Source organism: Harmonia axyridis, chromosome 3 (genome assembly GCF_914767665.1).
Source record: "Harmonia axyridis chromosome 3, icHarAxyr1.1, whole genome shotgun sequence".
Classification (NCBI taxonomy): domain Eukaryota; kingdom Metazoa; phylum Arthropoda; class Insecta; order Coleoptera; family Coccinellidae; genus Harmonia; species Harmonia axyridis.
The window spans coordinates 37045550-37061041 of NC_059503.1; the positions used below are offsets into that span (position 1 = coordinate 37045550).

At 33.4% G+C, this 15492-nt stretch overlaps 2 protein-coding genes across 8 annotated transcripts in view; one reads left to right on the plus strand and one right to left on the minus strand.

Moving 5' to 3' along the window:
- Positions 1-11728, minus strand: part of LOC123677152 (ataxin-2 homolog) — a 26986-nt gene extending 15258 nt beyond the window's left edge. The window contains exons 1-5 of one of the 5 annotated variants that reach the window (XM_045613687.1): positions 11480-11704; positions 11320-11427; positions 5845-5969; positions 3771-4206; positions 717-1503 (exon numbers count right to left, since the gene is read on the minus strand). In XM_045613687.1, coding sequence (XP_045469643.1) covers positions 717-1503; positions 3771-4206; positions 5845-5969; positions 11320-11351 — 1380 coding nt within the window. In that variant the 5' untranslated portion in view covers positions 11352-11427; positions 11480-11704. Of the gene's footprint in view, positions 1-716; positions 1504-3770; positions 4207-5844; positions 5970-11035; positions 11190-11319 lie in introns of those variants that run through there. The other 4 variants (XM_045613689.1, XM_045613688.1, XM_045613686.1 and 1 more) reach the window with 4 other exon arrangements.
- On the plus strand, positions 9359-13902 carry LOC123677154. 3 transcript variants are annotated; one of them, XM_045613692.1, is made up of 2 exons: positions 9359-10740; positions 12783-13902. In XM_045613692.1, the coding sequence occupies exon 2, from the start codon at positions 12783-12785 to the stop codon at positions 13782-13784; it is 1002 nt and encodes a 333-aa protein (XP_045469648.1). In that variant the 5' UTR covers positions 9359-10740; the 3' UTR covers positions 13785-13902. The 3 variants fall into 3 exon arrangements, with proteins under 3 accessions (XP_045469648.1, XP_045469647.1, XP_045469649.1); XM_045613691.1 differs by lacking the exon at positions 9359-10740 and adding an exon at positions 11883-12262; XM_045613693.1 differs by lacking the exon at positions 9359-10740 and adding an exon at positions 12279-12620.
- The last annotated feature ends 1590 nt before the right edge of the window (positions 13903-15492 follow it).

The window sequence follows — 15492 nt, forward strand, 5'->3', positions numbered from 1 at the left end:
CTCGGATATTTTGGTATAAAAATTTCACACTTAGAGCTTATTTCTGCAGGAACGATGGAGAACATGGTGGAGAGTTACTAAAGTGTTACAACATAAACAATTTTTAACGCTACAAGATTAACTGAAACGAGTGCCTCATGTTAAGATGGAATATTCAATATACACCAACCTAGATATCCCATATGAAACAAATAATTGGGATACAAATTAATCTGATCATCTGGCTCAACAACTAACTTTTCAAACAAGAGAAAACAAAAATCAATATGCTTGGAAAAGAGTATTCTCCAGAGGAAATATCGAGAAATTAAAAGCATTGATAATGGACCATAGATGAAATTGAAGATCCATTAGAATACATAGTCAATAAATCATTGAAACTTGGAATTTTTCCCGATAAATTACAAAAGAGGAGACCCAATTAATTATGAAAATTACCGTCCTATAAGCATACTTCCATCTTTTTCCAAAATATTTGAGATGGTTTTCTGTAGACAGCTACTGCTGGATAACAATGTAATATCCAAAAATCAGTTATCTAAAGGGAAGATCAATACAAACAGCAGTATACCAGTTCATCAAAAAAATATTAGATGCTTTTGAAGGTGATGAATTGTCTCTGGGTTTATTTCTGGACTCATCCAAAGCTTTTGACTGCATTCATGCTGACAAACTTCTTGAAAAACTGGAAAGGAGGAGGAAAATTAAATTCTCACCTGTTGGTCAGAGATGGGTTGCTGCGGTGGAGGTCCTTGAGGATGAGCATCTTTTTGTCCCAACTGAAAATCTTGAGAGAATTGTTGCAAATCTTTCACCTCCTCCCGGTGATGCCTAATATGATTGCTGTGGTTGATTTCGCTCATCTTTGGAGGTATTTCGCCTCCCTGAAAAGCAGGTACAGGGACGGGAGGTGGCTGTTGCACCTGCGCCACAGGGGGAGGCCCTGATGGATATACATTTCGGGGACCTCTAAGTAATTGTTTGGTCTCGCCGTTCATATGCTGGCCCTTTTGTCCACCCTGACGGCTGTAAGTATGATTTTGTCTAGGTTGGTGGTTTTGGTTCACCACCGGCGTTTGGGAGGGCATCTGTTGTGGAACTGGAACCTGATTTTGTGGAGGTGGCTGTACCGTTTGGGGTGGGGGCATGTGCTGTATAGGCACATTAATCGGCTGTTGCGTGTAGGTTGTAACCGGTACGGTCTGCGCGCTCTTGGGAGCTGACGATTGTTGCGCCGGCGGCGGCATGGCGTTGCTGGTCGGCGAGCTATTTGAAGATGAGCACTGCGTCTGGGAAGGCGGTGGACTAGTTCGCGCGATTTTGCCAGAGTTCTGGTTCTTCCGCTTGGCGGGGGGGATATATTTCCCGTTTGGTTCGCTTTGGGGGCGAACTACTGCGGCGTATATACTCTCCTCGTCGCCGTTTTCTAGTTCGAGTCTCGCCTTACGACTCGGCTGGCTTTCTATTTCTGTAGCGATTTGATTCGCTTTAGCTTCTGCTTCCCTAAAAACATTAAGTTGAATCAGAAACTTAAGACACTGAATCAAACTGAAAAATTTCTTTAATTTAAACAACTAACCTAAGCTGTACTCATACTCTTATAATGTTATCAATACAGACAATCCAAGAAAAAACAAATATCTTCATTAATTACAACATGTACTTTTAGTCTTACAATTTTAGAATACGATATAAATTTTTATGTTTGGTTCATTTTCGCTGAAACGCATCTCAAGTCATGTTTCACATTGAGACAGTTTATCGACTTCGTTTTCGGTATAACCAAATGAAAACCATTCACATTTATAGGTGGTGGTAAAAGTTATTAGCATTTTTAAAGCTCTGTTGGCTATAACAGGAAGTTCGGTACTAGCTTTTTGCCAAAATGCGCCGAGATCATAAATTTGAATATCCAAGAGTTGGATACAAATCATGATTGATCAAATGATTTCATTTGTTGATGACAGGAACCTATATACAAGTCCACTACTGCATTATGCTGAACTTCAAATGGACCTTAACAGCGTCTTAAGGTGGACACAGGAATGGTTGATGCCCTTGAACATTTTCATACACATAAGGCAAAAAAACCCAAATTAAAATACATCTTTGAACAAACAGAAATAACACCAGTCCAAAAACAAAGACTTAGGAATCGTTATAACATCTGATCTTAAGCGGGAGACGCATATTACAAAGATGACCAAGAGCGCCAACTCAATGATCTATCTTATCTAAGCAGCCTTTAAAAATATGTCAGCGGAAATGATCCTGAAACTCCATAAGGCCGCACCTACATTAGGTCCGCATTTCTCCCGATCCGATCCGACGTTGTCCGATGGTCGGACGACGTCGGAAGAAAAACAAACACCTTTATCTTAATGCTAGTGCCTACAATTGAAACGAAGCTTCCGAATTCTCGATTCCCGACGACTCACTCAAGATGGACGGATAACTTCGGATCGGATCGGGACAAATGCGGATCTAATGTAGGTGCGGCCTAAGTCATATGTGGGGCCAGATTTTGAATACGCACAAACTATATGAAATGCATACTACATCAAGGATATTGAACAGATGGAGATAGTGCAGAGAATAACTAGGATACCTCGAGTGCTTGGAGATATGCCCTATGAGGAGAGGTTAGCAAAATTAAACCTGACAACTTTAAGAGACAGAAGAACTAGAGGTGATCTCATTGAAACCTACAAAATACTAAATGGCCATTATGATTGCAACTTGGGAGACATCTTCCATTTTAGTTAAAATACAAATCTGAGAGGTCACAATAAAAAAATGGAAAAATGCAATAAACTTCTGCGGAGAAATTTTCTTACCAATAGAGTTGGAACCACCTGAGTGATGATGTTAATTCTACCTCCAAAAATCAATTTAAGAATCGCCTTGACCTCGAGTTAAGGTTTTGGACCTCAACCTTCTTTGTGCACTATGGGGTATAGACAGTGGAAAGGACAGAAGAGGGGAAATGACAGTGATAAATAAGTGATAGAAGACTAAATAAAATATGATAGTGTCTCATCTTACTCTTTGTGATATTTTGTAGACAATTGTTCAAACTAACACGACAGTCTTATCGGTATAAACCGTCTACTGCCGTTAATAAATTATAATATATTGAAGCTAAATAAACTTTTTTAGTCTTCAGTTACGCAATACTGAAAAGTCGAATTCCAAAACATTTTTGCCGAAAATTTACCCTTTTTAACAGTGTAAACTAGGTTTTAATCATTAGATTCTTTGTTAACCCAAAAGAATAGCCGAATTACCCCAGTTTGGATAATTCAAAGTTTGGACTCTGGAAAGGTTAATCCATGAATATTCATACAACACCATAACATAAACTATCACAGGATTTATAAATAGAACCACAAAATTATCGGTGCTTCTCAGTCAGGTGAATGGAGCTTCATGCCCAAGCTATCACGGGAAATAGTGAAAACTAAAAAGCCTGGCTTTTCACAGCTGTCAGTTCACAAAGCCCCGCATACTTGTGTGGGCATCATCAAAATTACAGGTATGCCCTAGCTGGTGACTGGAAAGCACCTTATATCATGACAGAGTAAGTTAGTAAATTGCATTGTTAACAAGTGTTTTAAGCACAACAACTCCAGTACTTGCACTTTATTAGAGGTCAAGAATAAATAAGATAAATAATAGTAATTTTTTTGTTGTTGTTCCAATTATATTGTGGATATTCCATTCGAGATTTCTATTTGAGAATGAACAAATGAATCAAATTTATTCCTTACCTATAGTCTGCACTGTCACAATGCTGCAGTGGCACAGTATAACCTCTAAGCGAAGTATCGAATGTACTGGTAACGCCATATTCCAGTTCATTTTTCTTGAACATATCATTTGCGTCCCATCCATTTGCCGTACTGTCCAATTCTAATGGAGTATCATTTCCATTCAGTTCGCCTTCCCAAGGTTCTAACTCTCTGTCTTCCCGATTGGCACCATTCAATCTTGAGGATATGGCAGAATCCGTCTGAAAGGTATCTCTTGTGGCGTATGTGAGATCAACGTCTCTCCCCGAAATGCTAACGACATCTGTTATTGGAAATATCAACTTATCCACCAGTGTTCCTATTTGAGCAGAGGCATTAGGACAGTCGGCTTTTCCGATCAGGGTGGCTACTTCCAACACTACGTCAAAATTACTAGAGAATGTCTTGAGGATACCTGCAAAGTTGGTTTCATATAAAAATCTAATCAATTTGGATTATTAGAGAAAAAAGTCATGCTAAAATTACTGTTTTGGAAGATAGAAACAATAATCAGACTACAAACTCTATTGATGGTTAACAATGGTTATCTCATTTCTATAGCTGAATTTGTTCTCTTTGTTTTTTTTATTTCTATCTGTGTTTCTCAACTGATATTTGAATAATATCAAAAGAATGTATCAAGTCTTCTGATATTTTTACTCTATCAAATTACACCACGAACCATACAAGACAATAGTATGAATATGATAATAATGAATACAGGAGTAAAAAATTTTTAGCAGGTCATGAGTCTTCCTAGTACCCACCAATGCTCCAACAGACCTTATAGGTATAGTTCATAGAGTAATAAACATAGATAGAGGGAGTATAAGCAATTTTTACATGGCCCCAACATGTTTAGATTATGTTATTGGATTGTGATATATTTTCAAATCCACAATATTACTATATCTTTATGAATGTATATTATATTGAATGAAATATATTTATTTGAGTGATTCCCGATTAAATAGGCAAATTTATGCTGAGTTATAAAGGGTTGGCAAGAGGACATCGCTCCGCGACATGCCCCCATTGCACATTTTATACACACTCCTTTAATATATGAATTTGCAATAAAGAGTTCTAATAATAATAATAAATTTAGGACTGCCTCGGTAGTGCAGTGGACTGAATAGTCGACTGGGTGCCAAAGGTACCGGGTTTGAATCCTGGCTAGGTCATGGATGTTGTACATGTGCCGTGATGGTTAGGTTAGAGGCTAATGACCGTAGCAGTCGATGCCTTCAACAAATGAAAAAAAAAAATTATAAATTTAAATATTTGGAATCAGATATTTTTCCTGAATGTCGAATTTATAATAAGCAGAATATTTATTATTTTCTGTATCTACCTGCTGAAATCCAAGGTTTTTGCAACTTTAGCTCTTCTAGTGTCATCGGTTGTTTAATGTCGTTTGGCGCGCTTGAAGTTTGTTTTCTGAATTTCTGATATATTTAGGTGTTTATTTCAATATATTTTGAGTTAATTAATATGAAACGTTGATTCACTCTGGGACATAAGAAGTGCGTTCATTGTGGAGAAACTCGCGAATTGAGTGAAATATCGTATCACTGATATGTTTTCATTTCCGCTCGTTTCATGTCAAATTTGATAATTCATGTTGGGGACAAAATTTGCTTACTGAAAGTGACATATGCTCCCTCTATCTATGTTTATTACTCTGAGGTATAGTTAGATATTTTATAATCTACAATAGTTGAAAATAAGGTATTACATTGAAATATTCGGATTGTGGCAGAAACTCAAACATTTTATGAAGCCTCAATTTGAAAATTCAGTGGGCAATACTGTACATTCTGCATAATAGTTGTGAACTTTTTTGAGCCTGCAACTTGGCTTGTGTATCGTACTATTTTAAAATGATGATATAATATTACTGTATAACTTTTCATTATCTCCAATAAGGAATGGAGAATTTTTGTCAAGAACCACATAATATAATATGGAAAATAAGCAACTGAACAGAATTATTCATGTAATAATTTTATGGTAAATGAAAATTTTCATCACATAAAGGTTTTAAACTCACCTTCCCAAACGTCTTCTCCTTTAGTTTTTAATCTAACAATTGTTCCCACTTGGGCTGTCGCTGTGTGCATAAAATGATGGTTGCCATAGACACCTTCTGCAGTAACGGACCGATTTCTTTGTGTCCTAGAAATTAATATAGAATTAAATTTGGAACTAAAATTGAGATAACGTAATTACAAATTAATGTGAAATATTCCTAACAAGTTGTTGGACTTTGGCAAACTTGAGGCACATGATTAAATTTGTCAAAAACCTTGCATACAATCAAATATTACTGCGAAAATTTCTTGCGTGAATATGAGCGGTATTTTTGTCAATTATATGAAAATATTATTCACTGAACTGATATATCACATATAAACTTTTGCCATTATTAATTTGGTGGAAATTTTCATTATTATCTAAATTGAAGAATATCATCATAAGGAAAATACTGATATGTGAATAAAAACACTACTGGAGAATCATTGGACTACTATTTTATTAAAAATCAAGATGGGAAATTTGTTAATTTTATTGATGATTTCATTTGAGATGTTTAGGATTTAAAAAGTAATTCACATGAACAATGGAAATGTTTTCCCTAAAATGGTTAATGGAAAAATAAATAGGTAGAATTACCTTCTCCACAATCAAGTAATTCTATTAAAAAATAAAATTGTTCAGTTCATATTCATATAATGAACTTCATTTTTCTATTGCAAATTTGAATTTTCCTGATTCACCCTCCGAAAAAATTTAGATGTTCTCTTCCAAGTATACCTATATTTCATTTGATGGGATGTCAGAATAATAAACTACTTATACAGGGTGATTCACTGGGATGGCCTACTTGACGTTTATTGAAAACTAATCATAATCTTGAGCTGAGAATTTGCATATTGGGGTTTGAGACAATGATCTTTCTGCGTAAAATATTTTGAGATCTCTACAACTTCCGGTTATAACGGAAACAGACTACTACTTCCCTATTTCAAACGGCACACCCTGTATATTATTGCATCATTAGCTTTTTCGGCAATATACCATACCTTGGTAAAAACTCAACGTTTCATGAGTTAATGGGGTTATTATAAAAAAAATGGTGGTGATGAGGAATCACATCTCTTTCAATTATTCGGCAGAAAAAGCTTTTTTCGAAAAACATTTTTTTTTTCGTTTTTGCAAACACGTAGTACATATTATCAGACTGTTTGTGGTTCCGACCAAAAATGTACAGGGTGTGAATAAGAAATTAAATTCATCAAATTTCAAGATTTTCTAAATAGAACCCATATTTTTTATTATTTCAGTCGATTCTACGTACAAAAATAGTGGGGGTTACTTAAGCAAACTCTATACCTAAGATGAATAATCCAACAGTTATAGAGGAAGAATTTTGAATGAGGAAAACCGCAATTTATAACTGTGTGGAGTAGTCTGTGATTTCCGAAAAAACAGAAAGAAACTAAAATTCGACGTTTCCATAGCCAAATTTGATATTTCAAGAATTATAATGAATTATTCGTTATTGAAAATTGTATTGGTTTATGGATTTCTCAACAATCCCAACGAAAAAATTAATTATAATTCATGAAATAGAAAATTTTGTTATCCAAACATCGAATTTTAGTTTCTTTCTGTGTTTTCCGGAAGTCACAGACTATTACACACAGTGAGGAATTACGGTTTCTACTCATTTAAGGTAAAGAGTTAGCTTAAGTAGCTCTCACTATTTTTGTACATAGAATCGACTCAAGTATTAAAAAATAAGGGTTCTGATTCGAATATCTTGAGTTTTTATGAATTTGGGTTGTTCAAGTTCATGATCTTCTTATGACCACCCTGTACATTTTTGGTACTAAAATTCGATGTTTGGATAACAAAATTTCATGAATTATAATTAATTTTTCGTTGGGATTGTTGAGAAATCCATAAACCAATACAATTTTCAATAACGAATAATTCATTATAATTCTTGAAATATCAAATTTAGTTATGGAAACGTCGAATTTTAGTTTCTTTCTGTTTTTTCGGAAATCACAGACTACTCCACACAGTTATGAATTGCGGTTTTCCTCATTCAAAGTTCTTCCTCTATAACTGTTGGAGTATTCATCTTAGGTATAGAGTTTGCTTAAGTAACCCCCACTATTTTTGTACGTAGAATCGACTGAAATAATAAAAAATATGGGTTCTAATTCGAAAATCTTGAAATTTGATGAATTTAATTTCTCATTCACACCCTGTACATTTTTGGTCGGAACCACAAACAGTCTGATAATATGTACTACGTGTTTGCAAAAACGAAAAAAAAAATGTTTTTCGAAAAAAGCTTTTTCTGCCGAATAATTGAAAGAGATGTGATTCCTCATCACCACCATTTTTTTTATAATAACCCCATTAACTCATGAAACGTTGAGTTTTTACCAAGGTATGGTATATTGCCGAAAAAGCTAATGATGCAATAATATACAGGGTGTGCCGTTTGAAATAGGGAAGTAGTAGTCTGTTTCCGGTATAACCGGAAGTTGTAGAGATCTCAAAATATTTTACGCAGAAAGATCATTGTCTCAAACCCCAATATGCAAATTCTCAGATCAAAATTGTAATAAGTTTTCCACAAACGTGTAAGAGGCCATCCCGGTGAATCACTCTGTATAAGTACATAGTTTATTATTCTGACGCTTCATCAAATAAAATATAGGTATACTTGGAAGAGCACATCTAAATTTTTTCGGAGAGTGAATCAGGAAAATTTTAATTTTCCCTATTTTTCACTAAAGCCTATACTACCAGTGTAAGATAAGGAGACATTTTTACCAAATACCAAAAATTGATATTAAATCTTTAAAGGAAGTATTCCAGGAAAAAATAGAAATAAATGAAAAATTGCCAAAATTGAACGTAAACTATGAGGGAAAAGATATTATTGGCCCTCCAGTCTACAGAGTTCTGCACGCAATGCATTGTAGGAGGAACCCCTTTTTTCGAAAGAATCGAGCAAACAACAGGAAACCTGTTTAATTTCGCAATTAATAGTAGGACATGTACCTTGCACTAAGATTGACCTTGTGAGAAAATTCAAACATGATGCTTCTTTTCAAATTTTCTTATGATACAACAGAATACCTCGGAATAGCTGATATAATGAAAATAGTATTTTTTTCGTTAAGATTACTAAGTGCTATTCCCATATTATTGACGTCACTAGATTATATAGCGCAAAAAAATTTGAATAAATGTTTATGACGTGCTTGCAAATGACACGATATCTTTTTGCCGTTATTATTTTATTTGCATGTCGAAATCAAGATATTTTATCCCGAATTCATTGAGAATCTCGACATCTATGCGTTATTCAAGGAATAATTCGATTTAATATTGCAATATTTCAATATTATTTCAGTGCATTTTCAATATGTATTGTAGTGCCATTCTAGTTGAAACTAGCTTATAATACGACCAACTACATTGTTTGGCTGTTATTGATAAACATTTTCAATAAAAAAAATCATAAATATTTACCTTACATATCTAGTCAAAAGCGCATTCTCATCATTTCTCAAATTTTATCTGGACTAGACACTCCGGTGCCTGACCTTGAGTGATATTCTACACAATTCAAATATTGAAAAATGTCTCTGTTCGAAAGTTATTTTTTATGAAATTGTGAATCAGTGTATTAATGAATAAATTCATAAAACTACATTTTCTTCTCTACATATCTTGATGTGGAGGCTGCATAATTTAAAGGTTGATATATATTACCAAAGTGATAATATTGATAAGAAATGACTCAACAATCAAAATACATAGATGAATTATTATTTGTCCTATTTGTGTGCATATGAAATATAGAAAAAGATAATTGAAGAATATTTGCTTCATTCCTGAACATGAAACCAAGTGATTGAATTGGAATCGGTAATAAGATTCTTGAGAGAAAATACACCGAACTAAAATTGTCGAAATTTTTTAAACCTATTGAAGTATTTTTACATAGGTACATAATTGAATATAGGACTCTTTAGGTTTGAAAAACTCATTTGTTGTTGATTCAATATTAACAATTGATCCTCCTTATTCAACAGCTTTATCACAAGATGGCCAAATAATCCATGTGACAGCTCAAAATAATTTAATTTTGAAATGTGTAGTAAAAAACGTAATTAGAGAAATTTATATGTATCAACAAAAAAACATAGGTGATTTGAAATCTGGCCATATTTCATTAAAAAAGCTGGACATTCAAAGGAATGCGAATATTTTTTGATTATCATTTCAAACGAATAATCATATAATATAATAATAGGATGAATGTTACACTAAATGGTAAAACCATCAACTTGAAACAATAATTGCAAAACCTGCCGAAATATTATATGGTTCACAAATAATGTGAAAATCTTTTCAGTGGGTCTCTTGAGAGTGATAAAAATAACACTATAAAATTTGGCGGGAAAAGAAAATCTACTTTTTCTTAAGAATGAACCTTTTGAAAAATGGATGCGTATCTATGTTCTTGAAGCAAAAAACATCAAATTTTCTGTGCTTTTAGTGATATAATCTTATCAAAAATTGACAGATAAACCTATTCAAGCTCAAGCTGCAAAACCTTTCTCTAACACACTTTTGAATCAACAAGAAAGACGATAATATTCGAAAACATGCAATAGGTGATCATAGTTATCCAAAGATCTGAAATGAGGAAGCTTTTCAAACATTTTCTCTAAAATAAAACCAAACATAGAGCACAGCACACAAATGGTTAAAAAGACGCATACAATTTTTGAAAACGACTTTCCAATTCTGAGGGTAGTTCTTCCCTTCGTAGCAGGTAAAAAATGTATTTTACGAGTTCCTAAAATCCTGATAACAAAAGGTTTAGGATTTGCATTGCGAGGAAACGAAGGTAAGTTTTATGACCTTGCAATAGAACTTTGGAACGACCATTGTATTTGCAACAGAAATGCAAATAAATGCAACTGAAGGTTCGAAAACTTTCAGAAATACAACGTAACCGAAAATTGCCTCTTTGAATTTGTTTGTTTATAACATTGATGTAAATAGACGATGATTATGTATGAGAAGATAACTACATATTTGTGAACATTATTAAAACGAGCATAATAAAAATCAATTGACAATAATTCTGACAATATCTACTTGCAATTAACATCTTCAAGTGTATTGAATTGATGACATACCTGCACGTAATCAAACATTTTTCCAAATAATCCGAGAAAACTTCATCACAATGAGACTTATTTGATATGCAACTATTAGCAAAAATTTAACAAGAGGAAGTGACAATGACCTATAATTTTGACAAAGCAAACTCAACATAGAATGCGGTGGTAAACGAAACACTAAATTGAAATTGCACAAACAATGCAGAAACATTTTAAACAAACGCATTCGAAGATTCACTAAATCGCAACAATTAAGCGAATCTTCATGTTTTCGTAATTCAAAATGGGGAAGTACTAACCTTACAGGACCCCGCTTATTCCTCTTATTCATCTCACCACTACCGTTTGGTGCGGTATGGTCTCTGTTTTTCGTGGGGACAGGAATTTTGAAGATTTACCCTGGAACACTTTTCAGAAACAAGTTATTGAAGCTTTCGTTAAGAAAACTTCCGCACACACCAAGTTATTTAGATACCAAACAAAGATTTTCAAAATGGCTCAGTGACGTAACTAATTCGGCAATTTGCAATCACAGGACAACACGAAGATATTTGAAATAACGCGGAAGAATAGCTGAGAATGTTGTAGTAGTGGGTTATTGAAAGAAATTTTAGAATTTTTTTGTTTGATTTAGGAATTCGATGATAACTAAAGTCTGCTTAGCAGATATGCCAGGCAGCTAATGTCACAATTGACATAACCTATTTGCGACTGCGTCACAGAGTTAGATCTATCCAATGGCGCGTTCTGCTGTTCTTTGGACGTTCACGAACTAGCGTAACCAATGATCATCGGCATCCGAATATGCCCGAAAGATTTTGCTTTAAGTCACTGGGTGATTCATATTTTTCAATTTGAAATTTATTGTACTAGAATTAAGTCTGAAATGACTAATAAATATGGTTTTCATTCGTCAAAAATTTTGTATTCAATTTTACTGTATTCCGAAATAATCTTTGGCATTAAATCAGATGAAAATGGATCAATTTTTATTTTGAAGATCTTGGATTTCGCTGCTTATCTAAATAGTTTGGATATATTTCGCCAGATGTCACCAAGGCCGTTTTTCATTTTCTTTATTTATTGGAAGCGGGAGTTCAAACTAAATTTAAAAATCAATATATAAGAGTTGCCCGATGTGTGATCAGTTCAAAAGAACCTGTTGGTAAATTAAGCGACGTTAATATCTGAATTTGATTCAAGAAAGAAAAATCCCGTTGCTCCTTGAAAAATTTTGCTGAGGTAACTGAATTAAATTTCATATTCATAAGAGGATAATATTGTTGAATATTAAAAAAAAGTGCATGAAAGTATCCCATCTGCTATAAACATATGGTGAAAATTCTCCAACAAGTTTTTGAATTTGTTTCAAGAATATAAAAGTCCAGTTCTGACTACTTGGAAATTTTGGTCACTCGAATCATATTTATTAGTAAATCAATTTGTAAATAATGAAAAAAAAATATGAAAATATACCTCGTATCGCAAACATATACATAGTGAAAATTTGCCGAAAAGAAAATTTGCTTCCCCCCATTACCTAGTGATAATTTTTAGATCTTTGGTTTCGGAAAGATTGATAAACATTTTCTCTAATTAGGTACCTACTTTGCTTTAAAATTTACATAAAAAACAAGGATATAGAAATAGCAATTTGAACTTTTTCAAGAACATACCCATCTAACTATAAATTAATGTTAATTAATATTACTAATTAATTTAATTAATTGAATTGTCTACTTCATATATTGAAATTTTTTAGATGAAACAAGTTACACATGAGAAGTCAACTTTTGACCGACTTGACGAAGAACTACTCGAACTATACCAATATTTGAAAAAGAAAAATTTCCAAGAAGGAGAAATCAGTCAGATATTTGAACCGTTGTTGTCAGAAAAGAAGAAAGCAATAAAAAAATATATTCTCATTTTAATTTCCATATTTTTGCTTATGAATGCACTAGTGAAAACTGAAATTGGTTGGTGGTACATCTTGTCCACTTCAAGAATGTTTTTAATTAGGATTAAGCCAATTTATGAATGGAGTCATCTTAAGAATAAGGAATGTCTGATTTTCAAATGGTGGCAAGAAGATATTACGAAGAATTCGATACCAAATTGTAATTTTTGCGAGAATATAAAAGAGATAGAAGTTCTTCAACGCTTGGACAACGATGAATTAGGAGAGTTTTATATAGAAGTACAGAAACCTGTAATATTGGATTATGAGGGGTTACCCTCAGTGTATTATGTGTGGACTAGTCTTCTTCAGGAGGACGATTTCTTATCATCGTTCCCGTGTTCTTTGGAGACTAACGTAATGGAAGAAGGGAGTGTGAGAAAAATCTTGAGGAAAATATCGCTTTTCAGAAATTTTTTCGTTCATTTTCAAAACTGTGCTTACGAAAATATGAAATATTTAAGAAAAATCGTTTCAATGCCTGACCTGGCTTCCAAACACATTTCTCCAGTACAATACAACTGGTTGATATGGTCCAAAAATTACACGTTTTCTGAATTTAAAACAATCGATTTAGTTGATTCAGAAAATGTAAAGTTGATTTGCCAAGTGGGTGGTGAGGCTAAGTACAAGCTTTCTCCTCCAGAGGTCTGTAGACAAAGTTGTCGTGACATTGAGGTAACGTTGCGAAAGAAACAAATTCTTTTTTTCACAAATTTCTGGAGATTGGCGTATAAAATATCCCAACATGATGCAGTCATTGAGAATGTTGCATTCATATCAGAAGCACATTCAATTTTTTGAACATTAATCAGTTGAAAATACTTATATAATGTATTCTGATTCAAATTATGGATGATGTATTATTATTGATGTAACTATATTCAAAATCCAGTGATTAATAAATATTTTATTGACTAAATTACATTTTATTGTCTGAACAAAAGGAAATCAATTTTTAATTGAGTTACTGCAATGTGGATTATTACAGTTTATGTTTACCTAATCTTTTATTTCCTCGTTTATAAGTTACTAGCTCCTGCTCCGGCTCCGCACGGGTGGTGTAACTATTAAAAAAAAACCTATCTATCTATACCGGGTGTAACAGGATCATGGTACACCCCCCGTATCTCCGTTAGTTTTGAAGGTAATAGATTGAAATTTGGGATATCCCATATACATAATAAGCGACACTTTTTGATCTATAAATGATTTTTTTTCACTTCCGGTGGAAAACCCTGTATATTATTACATTTCTGAAATCTGCATAATTATCTGAATTCAATGATACCACATAAGTGACATTTCAAAGGTCAAAATTTTTTTAAATTCAATTTTTAGTTTTCCATTTAAGTGTGCCATGATGGTTCCAATTTATTCCAATTGACCCGTCTAATACTAAAAAAATCGAAATCCTGTCAAAAATACTAAATTGCGTTTTTTATGAGCAAATAAAGTACATCGTAATCGTTTTTGGGGTAAAACTCAATTTTTTCAAATTGAACCATATTGGTACTGTAGTTCCATTTATTAGTACTATTATCAAGGAATTTATCCATACCTGGTAATAAAATGTGCGGTCAATAAAATCAGAATTACAGTTAAAACAAAATAATTATATTTTCTCATTTTCTTTTAGTTATAATTTTGATTGTATTGATCGCACATTTTATTACCAATTATGGATAAATTCCCTAATAATAGTACTAATAAATGGTACTACGGTACCAATATGGTTCCATTTGAAAAAATTGGGTTTTACCCCAAAAACGATTACGATGTACTTTATTTGCTCATAAAAAACGCAATACAGTATTTTTGACGGGATTTCGATTTTACTAGTATTAGACGGGTCAATTGGAATAAATTGGAACCATCATGGCACACTTAAATTTGAAACTAAAAATTGAACTATAAAAATTTTGACGTTTGAAATGTCACTTATGTAATATCATTGGATTCAGAAAATTATGCACATTTCAGAAATGTAATAATATACAGGGTGTTCCATTCAAAAATCGAAAGTTGGTATCACTTCCGACGAAACCGGAAGTGAAAAAAAAATCATTTATAAGTCAAAAAGTGTCGCTCATTATGAATATGGGATATCCCAAATTTCAATATATTACCTTCAAAACTAACGGAGATACGGGGGTTGTACCATGATCCTGTTCCATTGAAAAAAATATAGGTTTGTGTTGAATCTTCAAAACCATACCCCGAAAAAAATAATTGAGTACGCCACTGGATTCTACGCAAAATCCTGATTCAGACGTAGTTTTCACCTCAGCATTATTCCTAATAACTTCGGAGACAAAGGAGGGGTCCGAAAAGTATGAATTTCCAAAATGACCCTGTATATCTTGAACGGAAACAGTTATGCAAAATCTGATTAGATCAGCTTGAGTTTCACGAAAAAGTAGGAGAGGAACGTGAAAACCGCAAGGCTCTATCTTGAATAACAAGCGAGAAACCTGGCAGTCTCACCCAAAATGGGATGCACTGTACAATT